The sequence below is a fragment of the Montipora foliosa genome, chromosome 3 (genome assembly GCF_036669935.1).
Source record: "Montipora foliosa isolate CH-2021 chromosome 3, ASM3666993v2, whole genome shotgun sequence".
Classification (NCBI taxonomy): Eukaryota; Metazoa; Cnidaria; class Anthozoa; order Scleractinia; family Acroporidae; genus Montipora; species Montipora foliosa.
The window spans coordinates 70,295,621-70,310,452 of NC_090871.1; the positions used below are offsets into that span (position 1 = coordinate 70,295,621).

The following is a 14,832-nucleotide window of genomic DNA, read 5'->3' on the forward strand; positions in this document are numbered from 1 at the left end:
TTTCATATAATTATCTTCGTAAGCCTTTTATCGGGATTCCCATACAAATTCTTATATTTTTGTTGGCTATGCTCACACTGAGCTTGGTGCGCCTGTGGTTTGACTTTTCCGAATTTTACCGGTGATGCCGATTGATATGACTGAACAACATTGTGCATCCTATGGAAACGTTCTTAAGTCGTCTTGTTATAGGGATCGGTTAAAATGACGTTATTTTATGATATGCCGAAGCGTGCACAGTTTACAGACTGGACGAAGAAAAAAAGAGAATTTTAGTCGAAATCACGGAAACATTACACAGAGAGCTTCTTAAGAGCCTAGCAAAGGCATCTGGATGGCTTTTGTGGAAAAATATGGCAATCGTAAACGGTATTCTTGTCAAATAAAAGTGAGCTTCTTTGTTGCCTAAACATCATTATTACTTTGTATCCCGGGGGGGGGGGGGGGGGGTACTCCCTTATAAGGGCTTAATGGGGACGTGCGGCCAGCCAGGGTGTGTTTTTCGGGATTTTTGTCTTGAACAGGGTATCGAATTTATCATTTTTTGTTTTAATAAGGGTATCGATTCATCAATTTTTGTCTTAAACTGGGTTAAATGTCTTAAACAGGGTATCAAAAATCGGAATTGAGTCTTAAAATGGGTAGGAAAATCAGCGATATTTATCTTAAACAGGGTCAGTTCGTCGGCAGGGTTTGTCGGCAGGAACTGAGTTCCTTTTTCTAGTTTCTACTTATCTTTCGGGAGACAGGATAGAAACAACTCTGCTGCTGGTTTTGCTGTCAATTCATTTTACTTCCTCACAGAAATGTTCAAATGTTTAATAATTGATGATAAGTCGCAGTCTTTTCCCGACCTGTTAGTCTTCCCTTTTCTTTGAATGTCAGTTTATTTTTGTAAATATCAGAGCTGTCAAAGCAAACAAAATATTTGCTTTGGTTTTCAAATTGATGAGCAAGAAACTAATAAATGCTCATCTCTCTAGCAGGTGTATGTCCTCAAATTTTTCCCGTATTCTTGTTTACAGCCTTAAATTTTTTTCTCTTTTTTTACGTACAACCGACATTTCTCAAAGACGGTTTTGAGCGTGGTCATTCTGATACTTTCAATCCATTCACTCCTGAAATATCCTTCAATTTCAATAAAACGGTCCACTTCAATGTTTATAAGTGGAAATCCAGTTTTTAGGCGGCATCATATCTAATGAGAGTCTCAGCAGTACAGTTTTCGTAAAATGTCTGTATGCGCAATTTCGTTATGAAAAAAAAATGTACGAAAGTTATTTCCTTCAGTTGCTGAGATAAAATATTATCTCAGTGGAATCGTACCTGGCATGTAATATACTAATGAGCACTTAAATAAATACAGCTGTCATTTTGACTAAGAATTGCATATATTCTATATAATTTAGGAACTTATATTTATAGATGCATCATCAGAGTGTTTCGGTGAAGCTTAGCCTGAACAACGAACTGATACTGAGAAAACTGAACATCGCACATGAAACCAAAAAAAAAAATCCTTAAGAGAAAGTTGTTTAATGATGCTTTTTAAATTTTTAGTTCGCATTTAAATTCAGTTTGAGGGAACTGAATTAGGTCAATCGGGAAGAATAATCCAGGAACTATGGAGTTCGCATGTTTTTGGCAAACTTATTAAGTCATCTGCCACCAGGGAAAAAAAAGCTTGAAACGATTTTCATAGTCGAAACACACTTCTTATACACCGACAACAGCTCGAGACAGCTGTAACTGCGTAGTAAACAATAATGGTCACTTCTTTCGATTTTAACCATTCTCTGAGCTCAACAGCAAGCGTCTCCACTGATCAAACACGCGAGGATGGCAGAGGAAACACCATCGCGGGTATTGTGTTAATAGCAAGCGGTCTCATTGGTTGTAGTTTGTCACTCTTGGCACTTGGAAGAGACTTTTTCTTGGGGAAAACCCTCCCTGCCATCTTTATTGGAGCGTTGGTATGGGTCGACTTCATCGGGGTCTTTTCGACTGCAGTTCTTGTCTTCAATGGCCTTGTTCAAGGCGAGAAGTGGCTGTCAGGTTCCCCTCAATGCGCCATACAGGTTTGCCTAATTACCGTATAATTTTATCACCCCAAAAAAGAGAAAAGAGTGGTAGGAAATTAGGCAATATCATCCTATAACATAAAAACGTTTATTGCTCCTGTGAAATTAAAGTGTAGCTTCACGTACTTGTTGATATCCCGAACTATTTGCATAACTTCTGGTTTTATCAAAAGGACTTGATAATGTAAAATGACCACCGTACAGAGATTCTAAAAGCTAATGTTGCGAAGGTTAGCCCTTCGTCAGAGCGAATAGAGGAATTGTGGGTTATGTGTAGTTTTTATAGTAGAGTAGGAGCTACGCTATCGGTGGTAAAATGGCAACGTGAAAAACAGGAATACATCAGTTAAATGAAAAGCGTTCGTTAATACCGTGAGGATTAAGGGTGCCGATTTGGACGATGAATTTTAATTTTGTTCCAGATTCTTGCGGCTTTCCGTCGTACCTTGATGTAGGGGTGTTTTTTGGAGTGGTTAGGGAGATTAAAATGACGAGCGACTGGCATCATGCATCCATGGCGACATGCATCCTTGTCATTCTTCTCAACATCGCGAAGTGTTAGTGGAATCGGTCGCCTAGACGCCTACCTGCCTCGCCAACGTATAATTTATTGCATAACGTACAGGTTATGCAATAAATGACATTTGCGGAGGTACATGTGAAACGATCGGTGATCTTAACAGATCGCTTAGATCTCGATATTTTGCTAGTGTTAAGAGTGAAAGGACAAGTTTTGCATCGTGAGCGCGCACATTTGAAAGTGCCGGGTTGCTCCTTAGTTTTGAGCGCGCTTCTAACTAAAAAGTTGCCTACGTTTTTGTCGCTTTTGAATGAAATAAGTGGAGGTTGCGAAAAGATTCTACCAGTCTCGGGATCATTTTGGAGTAATTTAAAGTTATTAAGAATGATACTTTTGACTGCGTTATTATGAGGATGGAAAATGAGGGTGAATGGATTTCTGTCATTCTTATCTTTTTGTGACGTTTGTAGTGCTGACTGTCGATCAAATTGTTGGGCGCGATGATGGCCCGCTTTGACCACAGAGACAGGATAGCCACGTTTTTCGAAGAACTGGAACATCTACTCTGATTTGCTGGGAAAATCGGAGTCATCACTACATAGACGTCGAAGTCTAAGAAATTGAGAATAAGGAATGGAGTTCTTGGCATGTGATGGATGTGACGATGAATACAACAAATAACTGTGAGAATCTGCGGCCTTTCCCTACATCAAGGTACGACGGAAAGCCGCAAGAATCTGGAGCAAAAATTCATCTTCCAAATGGGCACCCTTAATCCTCACGGTATTAACGAACGCTTTTCATTTAACTGGTGTATTCCTATTTTTCACGTTGCCATGTTACAATGTTGACTCTTTTGCATTTCATCCCTTGGCCTCTATTTTTTTGTATAAATTGTAATAAATATAAATAAAGAATAAAGAAATAAAAATATAGCGTAGCTCCCACTCTACTATAAAAACTACACATAAGCCACAATTCCTCGATTCGCTCTGACGAAGGGCTAACGTTCGAAACCTCAGCTTTTAGAATCTCAGTACGGTGGTCAATTTACATTATCAACTCTGTTGATAAAACCAAATTTTCTTATACTACTTCCCCACCGACCCAGCACCACAGTTTCTTTAGAAACTACCCCCTTCATTCATTTACATAACTCTTCTCCATCGTACGCTAACCTATAAATCAGTTGATCATTCGAAGAACAATATCTATCTTCCGTTGCGGCGCTTTGAAACCTGCCACCCGGGCAAAAACTCACCGGGGGCTTTTATTCCTGTAAAATAGATAATTATTACTGAGGCGTGCAGCATTATTGGATATAATTATCTATTATAATTACTGATCGTCATCCAAACCCATTGTTATATCACCGAATGTCGCCGCCCTTTTTTATTTTTGTGGAAAACAATAAATCAAACAATTCGTGACCTTCAATGGATGCTTTTATTCAAGGTAACGGTTTCTTAAGCTATTGTGTTCATGTGTATAAGGCCCTGTTTACAAGCAGGTAGGGTAACCCTACTGCTAGGATTACCCTAGCAGGAGGGTCAAAGATAGCCCGGGTTTACAAGCAAAATTACACAGGTAGGGTTACCCTACCACCTGGGACAACTTTGTGTGCTTTGTAACCGCCAGCATCGCAAACACAATGGAAACCTCTAAAAGGTTGTCCCGGATAGGCGAGTTGTCCCTAGAAGAGCATTTTTTACAAGGCAGCTAGGGTTACCCTAACGCTAGGGTAACCCTAGCACTCAGATAGGGTTACCCTAGCGCCAGGGTACCCAGGGGGTCAGTGGACCGGTCCGTAGACCGGTCCGTAAGGCAGTCCATGGACCCGGTCCGTAGGGGGGTCCATGGACCGGGGGTCAGTGTTTTCGGGTCACCCACTTTGCTATACTTTGGTCTGGGTTTTTGGATTTCAGTTTGCTCTGAGTGCTGGGCAGGAACACAGGAATTTGAGGTTTAAAACTTCATTTATCTTTACAAAGGGACGAATCGGATCATGAATTCTTACAGCATATGGAAGATATTAGTAAAACTAATAACGGGGGATTGTGCCATTTGCGTATCAAAAGAAAAGTTGTTCTGGTATACAAGAATTTAACAAATGTAGAGCGTTGCCCAGTTGCGCTGTATAAGAAATACTTGTCTCACGTGCTAAAAGAAATCAGTGACAACGCATTTTATTCGCGGGCACTGCCAAAACCAAAAGGGGATGTGTGGTATTATAATAAAGCGAAGGGAAGAGAAACTTTAGGGAACGTAGTAAAGAATATCATGCGAAAAGCAGGATTTGAGGGGCATTTCACAAATCATTCTCTTCGGCGAATTTGTGCCACTCGATTGTACGATGGTGGTGTGCCAGAACAATTGCAAGTTATTGTAGAAACCACTGGTCACCGATCATGTGATGGAGTTAGGGAGTATAAATGTACCTCGTCAGCATTTAAACGAAAAGCAAGTGAAATCTTGCAGGGAACGACTCCTAAGAAGGTTGAAATTGATGCGAAGGAAAAAGAGGAAAACCTGATTAACACTGAATGATGTTGAACAAAAAGTAGAAATGGAGTTAGGGGAAAAAGTACTAGTTGAGGAAAAGCAGAACGAAGGTTACACTCAGTCAGTCGTAATTGTACTAATAGTACAAAGATTGCTATTTCATATCAGTAAGAAACTTTGTCACTGTAAGGTGTGCACTTAGTAAAATTTAAACATGTTTGCGTTGAAGTACGTCTCCCTGAACAGAACTTCTTGTGGTCTATATATTTATTTTAGGAATCTTTCTAAGTTGAGGTCTACAATACACTATGGCATCCGAGAACTTTCACTAAAAAAATTACTGGGCGAAAACGGTAACAGGTAAATCCAAAGCGGTTTATAGCAAGCCATGGCCAGTTGCAATATTGTTGAAATATATTGCCGCAAGCAAGCTGCAATATTAAAAATATTGCAGTGCAGTCAGCGAATATGCACTACAATATTAAGCGTTTTAGCTCGTTCAGGATTACCCATGATAATTTCCCTGCCACCAAAAAAGGCCGCACCCGTTTTTCTCACATAGTATGCATTATTTTTCTCTCGGCATTCGGTGATGTAATGCAGACAGAAAACAATGGGTTTGTAGGACGATCAGTAATTATATTATTATTATAATCCGTCCAGACAAGAGAAAATAAAGGGGGAAGAGAGGGCATCCCCCATACATTCCCTTTTCCATAGGTAATATGTTTCAAGCAAGAGATTATGAATTCATAATCTCTTAGTTTCAAGTTATTTTATTTATTTTATTTTTTTATTTTTATTTTTTTAAAATTTATTAATTAACAGCAGGAACCCATGACCCGGAGCCTACAACTCTACTGTTTTCGTGTAACGGCGTTTTCACAGACCGATTTATTTTTAGATTGAATTTCGCGCGAATGAGACTCCCACTGAAGCCCGATGACCAATTACAAGAAATTAAGCTGACGTCATAGGGTCACCGAACCGGAAGTGCCTTTGTTTTTTGACCTAATTCGCGGGAAGGGCTAGTCTAAAAATTAACCTACTTGTGAAAACGCCGTTTCACAGACGCTGTATGGAAGTTGCACTCTCCAGATGGGCTCCTCTTAACATTCAACAGTTACTAACAAATGTTCTTACTTACAATTTCAATACATTAAAATAACCGCCACAATTACACAAACTATTTACTCAAGACTAATCTTACTACGACATAGAAAAGAAAAGGCGTCATGCAGAAAAATAAATCTCAAGAGTGTGCTAAAAGCAGTCTTCGATGTCCAGGAAATATAGAGGACTTAAGGTTAAGTAGTAAAACATGGGAAAGGAAGCGTGTCAAAAATTAGGTTAATTAAATCACAAGATTCACATATGGTCTACAAGAGGTTCCCCCTTTTTGGCGTCCCTGCTGTTTAATTCAATGTCATAATTTGAATTCAGAGAATAACTCAAGTTATTTTTTAGATCGACTCCCTCGCTGTACATATCCCAAGGGGATTAGGAAACAGCAGGAGGCAACAGCCAATCATATGGCGGGAATGTGTTCTCTGAGCGTGGGATATCCACGCGGAACACATTCCCGCCATATGAATGGCTGTTGCGTAATCCCCTTGGGATATGTGCCGCGTGGGAGTCGATCTAAAAATGACTTGAGACATATTACCTATGGAAAAGGGTATTATGGAGGATGTTCTCTCTTCCCCTTTTTTTTTTCTCTTGGTCCAGATGAATTATGCGTCTGTAGTGTTATCCGTCTAGTGTAAAGTCGAGACGAAGTAAATAAGACGCATAATCCGTCTGGTTGCGGGCAAACATTTTCACTACGTCTGTTAAATTTCGTCTCGTATTAAGACTGGCACAAGACGTGGGCGAACTATCTAGATTAGTGCGTCTTCGAGGTCGTATTAAAGTGGATGATAGTTTGTGTCTTGTGCCCGTCTTTGACTACACGAACTTAACAAAGGAAGAAAAAAGTTTTCCCAAGTTCGGCTCAGGCGAATTATGCGTCTCTATTATAAAAACGGTCAATATTTTTGTAAATCGCAAGACCGGCAAAGATCACAAACGGTCAGTGGTTAAGAGACTGAGTTCGTAATAAATTGAGAAATTCCTTCCGGCCCATGAGATTGTCGTTGATTATGAGGATATTCTCCAGGTGTTATTGGATACAATTGTCTCACCATACTGCTAGGACTGAAGTTATCGAAATGGCGCATACTCGCTATAACGTTGTGAAGGAGATGAGAACTGTTAACCCCGGTTAATGAAATAAGGTGTGTTATATACAGCCGGTGCGTAGAGTGGCAAAACGTCCTCGGTCTGCATTTTTCAGGCTTTCGTTTCGTTACTGCTACAGTAGCGTTCATAACTTCGATGATCTCAAAACTTAAGTTGTTTCGTTTCCGTAGTTACAGAGTCTTTAATACAGTGTTTCTTTATTGATTTCTTTCTTTTGAACAGGGTCTCTTCACTACAGCATTTGGAATGTCGTCAGGAGCCGTGGTAACGATTATGTCATTGGATCGCTTTGCGTCCCTCCACTGTCCGTTTCTTTACAACAAATATGCCTCACCAAAGCTCGCTAGAGTATTCTGCATACTTCTCACACTGTTTTGCACAATATTAGCATCCTTACCTTTCATGAACGTTGGAGACTACGTTTTAAATGAAAACTCGCAGTCTTTTTGTCATTTTGATTTGTTTCCCGCGGACCGAGCTGGATTTTATTTTTTACTAGGGCTGGCTACATTTGGAGTTCTTTTAACATCAGTCATGACATTTTGTAACATCTTTGTGTTTATCGTCGTCTTGAGAATTAAACGGCGCATGTCAAAATTGTTACCGTGTGAAATGAACGCCAGACGTGCACTACGGTGTGCCTTCAGACAGGAGGAGCGAATGGCAAAGTTGGTGGCTTTGGTGTCTGTTGTTTTTCTTGTTACTTGGTTACCAGTCACGGTAAGGTCATGCGCAGTAACTTACGCTGTAATTTCGAGTTTTCAAGCCTAAATGTTTTTTTCAGGCTTCTTAACAAGTGCTTAAGTTGTTGTGCTAGCAGCAATCGTGTTTATCTTATAGAGTCTTTTAGATTATTTTATTAAAAACCTTTGACTCCCAAGCCGGCCCGGGGCCCGTTTCTCGAAAGTCCCGAAACTTTACGGGCCACTTTCGGGTGTCACAATTTCCTTTGTATTTCAAGAACGGAGAGTATTTAAGTCGTCAAACTTCACAGACGTGTTTCTTTTCGTTAGCTTGAAAACATGTTAAAAAAGATCGGCTTTCCAAAACAAGCGGTTAGCAATTTCAAAAATGGCTTTTCTGGCCCTCAAGGTTTTCGGGACTTTCGAGAAAAGGGCCCCTGAAACGGCCCATACATACCCGGAACAAGGCCGAGATCTTCAGTTGCAGCTTCTCGAACAAAAATAATTGTTTTTCCTCTTTTCATTCTAGCCATCAGTCAAACTCTCTTTTACTAGTTTTACGCTGGCTGATTACTTTTTTTTTTTCATTTATTTTGTTTCAGATTCGCATCTTTTGTAACACACTGCGGTTGCATCTCAGCCAGAACATGGACAATCTCTCCTTTAGGTTGGTGATGGTTAATTTCCTTCTTGATCCTTTTACATACGTCTTGTTCACGAGAGGCTTTAAAAGAAAGTTCCAACAATCAATCACTGGATTCAGAGAGTACCTCAGAGACAAGCACGCCAGCCAAAAGCGAAAGATACAAACTAGTCGCATTGAAAACGCGTCCTTTGCACCAGATACCACTGTGTTAGGTCCCGCGTTGTGCATTGCGCAGTCTTCTGTGATTAGAGTTGCTGTCAGGCCAGTCCCTGCAAATTTGGTCCAGACTTCGTTACCGACATGAACAAAAACAGTGTTGATGGGTTGAACAGTTGTTAACCTGTAAAAGTATTAGAGAAGACATTAACGGAATTGCAGGTCTAAGTTGACAGAAACAAGAAATGTCCCACATGCAGTCTACAATATGCGCATGGCTAGCGATAACGAATTTAGGTCTTCTATCAGCAGCCCGTTACCTAACTTGCTTCCTACGTGGGAATATTCCGACTAAATTCATTTAAATTCAGATTCAAGCTCGGTTAGCTCAAATTCTCCTTGGGATGAAAATGAATGTGGGTTCATTTCTTTGTTAAGACTTCAAGTCAGTTGACCACTATGGGTTTCCAGACCCTTGTCACGTCATGAAATCGCGCCTTAAAAAGTATGACTACTTTATGCAATATTTAGTCTATCTTTAATGTTTCTTCAACAGTTTTGAATAAATGACGGTTCCCTAAATAAGCTCACATTATCAGCTGTGTGCCAGTTAGGCTGCCAGTTAGGCTGGGGAACATCAATTCCGATATTACATTAAACCATAATATAAACAGACCATCTTGGCCTACATCCCCAGATAAGCTCTCAAGCTTTGTGCCAGTCAGGCTGCCAGTTAGGCTGGGGATCTTCAACTCCGACGTACAATATAAGCAAAATACAATATAAACCTAAAGTACAAAAAACTAGTGGAGCTGAGCAACCTCTAACAAAGCAATTGCGGTTTGAACGGAAAAAAAACCTGCCAGAAAAAACCCCTGTGAGGAAAACTGTGCAGGAAATCTGGGTAGGAACCAAGGCTCAAGCTCCAAGCCCATCATCAAGCTCCAAGCCCATCCTACGAAGGCCTTACAAAAAGGAAATTAGAACAGCCGATCCTACCAGACTGGATGCATGGTACCTAGAAAAGAAAGAACTAAACAAAGAAAAAATTAAACGAAACGAAAGAATGCGGTTGGTTCGGAAGCCTAGATGACAACCACGTGTTATACCTGGTCATATATACCCCTACATCGTTGCCCATGATGCCCCGGCCTGGAACCCAGGCCCTTATTGTATCTCGTACCGACAAAATAGTAGTTTCAGCCTTATTTGCTAGCTCACTCGTCAGAAACAACATATTTTGTCTCCACTCCACAAAAAATAACAACACAGTATCGCTGAACCAAATACGTTTATTTTGGGAGGGCCTGGCGAGAACCGCCCCTCTAGAGTGACAAAGAGTTGGGCAAAGGCGTGATTAATATACACTAATAGCTTACATGGCTTAGAGCCCAAGGAATTTGGAAACAGAAAGTCTTTGATCCAGATCGTTATCAATATAAATGTCTTAGGCTTGCACCGACTTCCAGCGGCCGTGTCGCTGAAACACTCTGTCACTGACACCACTGTTAGCTGCCATAGTCGCACCACCCGAACGCAGAGAGTGCAGCCCGAACTTGGAAGGGTCAGCCCCAAAGGAATTCAAATCCCACCTGAAAGCTTCTCTCATAGTGCCGTAAGTAATAGGCTTATCGGGGGCTATCAACTTACAAGAATCCTTTCCCTTAGAAATGGGTCTAAAAATCAAATCCCTGGAGTCCGGAGGAATTTGAAATTTGGTGAGATACTTTTTAAAGAGCTTGACAGGACACGCGCGACTAGGAAGCTCAGAAATAACTACTTCGTCTCCTCGACGAAGCTGGTCGTTCTTACTTTTGGGGACTTTAATAACCATGAATCCCTCGTTAAATAAAATGTCATGCCTCCATCGTCGAACCTAAAGAAGCCGGCAAATGTTAAAACATACAAGGTAATATTGCGCAATTCAACAGGGTTATCAAGGTTAGAACGACTAAAAATATCATGAATCACACTAGATGAGATGGGCCCCTTGCGCTTAGCAATAGCAGTACCAAGAATTATTTTTGAAGCAGACCTGACGGCCTCGACAATAGGTTTATCCATGGGGGAGGGGATACCAGCCATACTATGTGCCCACTTTATGCCATAAAAGGCAGAATCAATTACACTAGAGGAATGGGATTGCTCAATAAGGTGTTGCAAGTACAATGCAACATGAAAGGGTTTAGCAGGGAAAATATTTTCGTCAAACGTACTAATGGCGAATTGCTTCCACTTGCGGTAAGCACGGTTGTACAGCGAGGACGTACTGTTGGTCTTTGAGGACAGCACTGTCGTCTTCAATCTGTCAGCTAACCCCCGGTTGGGACCGTCTAGCAGAGCGTCCCGATTAAAGCCCCAAAAACCAGAATGGAAAATATCTAGAAAATACAAGAAATAGGCGTGAAGTACTGAGAAAAACCAATAACAGAAACAAAGGCAAACAAATAACAGACGGGGGAAATGGCAGGAATAAACGTACACATAAAAATGTAACAAATAAACCCTTTATTGCATGGAAAGTATGGTACCGCAGTGGGACCAAATAATAGCCTACATGAAAACATAGTAGGCAGCTCACGCAAAGGCGTACAAAAACTTAACTAAAGTAGCGTCTAATAACAAGAGTCACACTCTCCATAAGGCAAAGTGCAAACCCCGCATGACATATAGGGGGCCTGGGGCAGAGCAACAACATCAAAATCAAGGGGTCTGGTACCAAAAAGGGAATTACGGGCTTTCCGTTTGACAAATAATCCCTCTAATATCATGGGTGACAAATTACTCCTTAATTTAGGCGCGAAATTTCAGCGTTAATTTATAATTTCACATGTGAAATTACAAAATTGCCATGTTAACATCTCTTGTATCTCGATCAGAGCCAAGATGGCGTCTAGATTTAAGACAGTGACCATTGAAGAAGTTACGAAATTAAAAGAAGCGGCAGAAAATTTAAATACGTGAAAGAGCACAATTAACTGGGTGAGAGTTTTTGAGAAGTTGTGTGACGAAAATAGCCTTGAGAAAAACCTGGAGATGATTCTTCCCGAGCAGTTGGATAAAGTACTCGAGCGATTTTACAATTACGGTTGTGAGCGTAATTTGTCACCCACGACATTAAAAGGTAATCAAATGGTTTTCTCGTGAAATTAGGAAATAATTTCACTTGCGTTTTGTCAAAATTCTGATAATTTCCCTCGCCTAAAGGCTCGGGAAATTATCAGAATTTTGACAAAACGCACGTGAAATTATTTCCTAATTTCACTCGTCGCCATTTGATTACACATACTAACTTGGGCAAGTAGACTCAGTCAATAACGAATCTTCTCCAGTGCACACCATTTGTTGCAGACGTTCCAGAAGAACGACGACTTCCATACCTGTTAAATAGGGTTCCTCTAGCAAGACACGCTTCCATGTGTTTAAGAACTCTGACAATTAGACAAACCGGGGGACAAGGCCAGTTATTGTCGCATCCCCAGTCCTGAGAAAAGCCGGGCTGAAAAAACCGGGAATTAAACCTTGATAATTTGGAATTGTAACTACAGGCGAACCTATCGATGGTATGCGGTCGCCAGTGATCATTAATACTCTGAAAAACAAAATTATTAATAGCATAATCGTCGAACTGATCAACAAGCCTGTTGATGGAGTCGGCTCTGACATTAAGATCCCTAGGGATCCTTCTAGCATCAAGAGAAATGCGATACTTAAGGCAAATCCGAAAGGCTTCTAGAGCTAATGCTTGCATATCCAATTTCCTGCAGCCGTTGAGAAGAATAAACTCAACGGTCTGGTTGTCTGAATACCAGATGACCCTTGGCGTTGGACAAACGACCTGCAAAGGCCTCCAAGGCGAGACAAACGGCCTTCAGTTCTCTCCAAGTAGAACTCTGCACTTTCTCCTCAGGGGACCAATTGTGATGAAAAACCAATTCGGACTCGGACTCGACAAACGCGCCACAGGCTGAATCGGGAGCATCGAAGAAACTAATTCGGACCAGTAGCGATTGCGCCCGCCAATAAACTCTACCATTCAGGGAATCTACATTGTTAGCCCAAAAGTTAATCTCCGCAATGGAATCATCCGACAAGAAAACTTCGCTGTCCCAGGAAAAAGCAGAATTCACCACTGAAAAAAGATGCCTGGTCATAATACGGGTAACTGAATCCACGCAGGAAGAAAGTGAAATAATCTGGCCCGCAACACTGGGGACGCTTTTAACGTAAACCTGGCGAACAGACTGTTGCGAAGACAATGTCTGCAATGACTGAAGGTCGGGAGTCAATTTCACGATGCGTTCATCGGTGGCCTGAACAGAGCCCTCAATGGTGTTAAGAACAACTCCTAGCCATGTAATGACTTGAACTGGTTCCCAAACGGACTTTTCCTGGTTGGGGACGAAACCAGACTTGAGTATATCAGAATGAACTGCTAAGCTGTGAATTTTGGCAGAAACTTAATCAGTTCCCCCTCCTAGGCCATCGTCCAGGAAAATGGCAAAAGGAATGCCCCGACTTCTCCAGAATTTTTGAAGCGGTTTGAGAATCTTGGTGAAAATAAAAGGAGCAGAAGAAAGGCCAAACGGAAGGACGCAAAATTGAAACTATCTGAACTTCCCCGTGCCAAAATCCCAAGCAAATGCAAGGTATTTGCGGTGCTCTGGGAAAATTTTAATATGAGGGTAACCGGACTTCAGATCGAATTTAAGTAAATAATAGTCCTTGTCGAAAATCTCAGTGGCCACGGCCACGGGGGCAAACAAAGTGCATTATGGGGAATTCGAAAATAGAAAATTGTTCGTCGCTTTCTGAGTTTAACAACGTACTTTTTAGCCAAGAAAGTGCTTTCGTGTTTTTTAATTTTGTTATATTTAAATGAATATTTACATTTCATTTGTCGGGTCGGGAAGCCTTCTTTGTTAAGTTCTTGACCCGAGACCGGACTCTTATCTGGAGCAAGGTCGATCAATCCCTTCACTGAAGAACCATTTCTTTCAATAATGAGGCAAAAATGGACAACAAGCTTTCTTTCAAATAATTCTTGACCAACAAGAATTAGTCAAATTTCAAATTGTTTTTATTACCTGAAGAAAGGAAGAAAGTAAAATATGTACGAGAACTTGACGAAGAGGTAAATACGACTAAATTGAGTGTGTTTAGTTCAAGCTTATTTACAAATTTTTGACAGATAATTATAATATTAAACTACAAAAATATTCCACTTAAAGGTCGTTAAAAAGCTTTATTTTGGGGTGTTCATTTGGAAGAAAAATGTCACAAAGACCTTTTCCAGCGTAGGATTTATTGAAACAAACAAAATATTTGCTATTAGAGGCAAACAAAACCTTTCTATTTTAATTGCGTGCGTGCAAACAGGAAATAAACTTCAGATCAAACTCTTTTCGGAAGAAACGTTTCCGTGAATAACGAAGCACAAAATAGACAACAAGCTTTCTTTCCAATAATTCTTCACTGTCACATTTTCAATTATGTCTTTTTCGAAACCTGTACAGAATTGAGTACAAAATAAATGTAAATTGCCAGACAACTGACTGAGATGCTACTTTAGTTAACACTGCGATGCATTCAAGGCGTTCCATTCCTTTTACACCCATACAGAATTTGCCATTTGGTTTCGGTGTTGTACATAACAACACAGTTTGTAAAATAATATTAGAAACAGAGCTCACTTTGTGATATCGGACGGCGAAAGATGCAATTGTTGTCGAAGACCATTACTCGTCGCAGCTTTTAGGATTCCAGATATTTATTTTTCCCTGCCTGTCCTGTTTATCCAATTGAAGTTCCATTCTTGAGCTCCATAAAGGTATATTTTCCTTAAACATCTGCTAAAATACCATTGGCGTTACAATGACTTTCGACGTCATTGCACGTCAATTAAATATGCTACTGTGTCCACCAGATAAAATCTACCCATTTCTACAAGCCCCTAAAGCCTGGCAAAAATACGCGCAGATGACTCTACCCACAAAGAAACTA

At 40.6% G+C, this 14,832-nt stretch overlaps 2 protein-coding genes and 1 pseudogene across 3 annotated transcripts in view; all 3 read left to right on the top strand.

Annotated features, from left to right (window-relative positions):
* The window catches only part of LOC137998129 (S-adenosylmethionine decarboxylase proenzyme-like), a 113,165-nt gene that overhangs the window by 20,107 nt on the left and 78,226 nt on the right, over nt 1-14,832 (top strand). The window lies entirely within an intron of this gene.
* LOC137996346 (prostacyclin receptor-like) lies at nt 1,453-9,396 on the top strand. The gene is made up of 3 exons (XM_068841746.1): nt 1,453-2,078; nt 7,567-8,064; nt 8,630-9,396. Exons 1-3 carry the CDS (start codon nt 1,767-1,769, stop codon nt 8,975-8,977), a joined length of 1,158 nt encoding a protein of 385 aa, XP_068697847.1. The 5' UTR covers nt 1,453-1,766; the 3' UTR covers nt 8,978-9,396.
* Nucleotides 4,458-5,148, top strand: LOC137994344 (uncharacterized; annotated as a pseudogene).

Excerpts from the sequence above, each read along its gene's own strand:
- LOC137996346 (XM_068841746.1), top strand. The coding sequence starts at position 1,767 with ATGGTCACTTCTTTCGATTTTAACCATTCTCTGAGCTCAACAGCAAGC. Across the intron at positions 2,079-7,566 it reads CCCCTCAATGCGCCATACAG|GGTCTCTTCACTACAGCATT; the intron begins GTTTGCCTAATT and ends TCTTTTGAACAG. Across the intron at positions 8,065-8,629 it reads TTACTTGGTTACCAGTCACG|ATTCGCATCTTTTGTAACAC; the intron begins GTAAGGTCATGC and ends ATTTTGTTTCAG.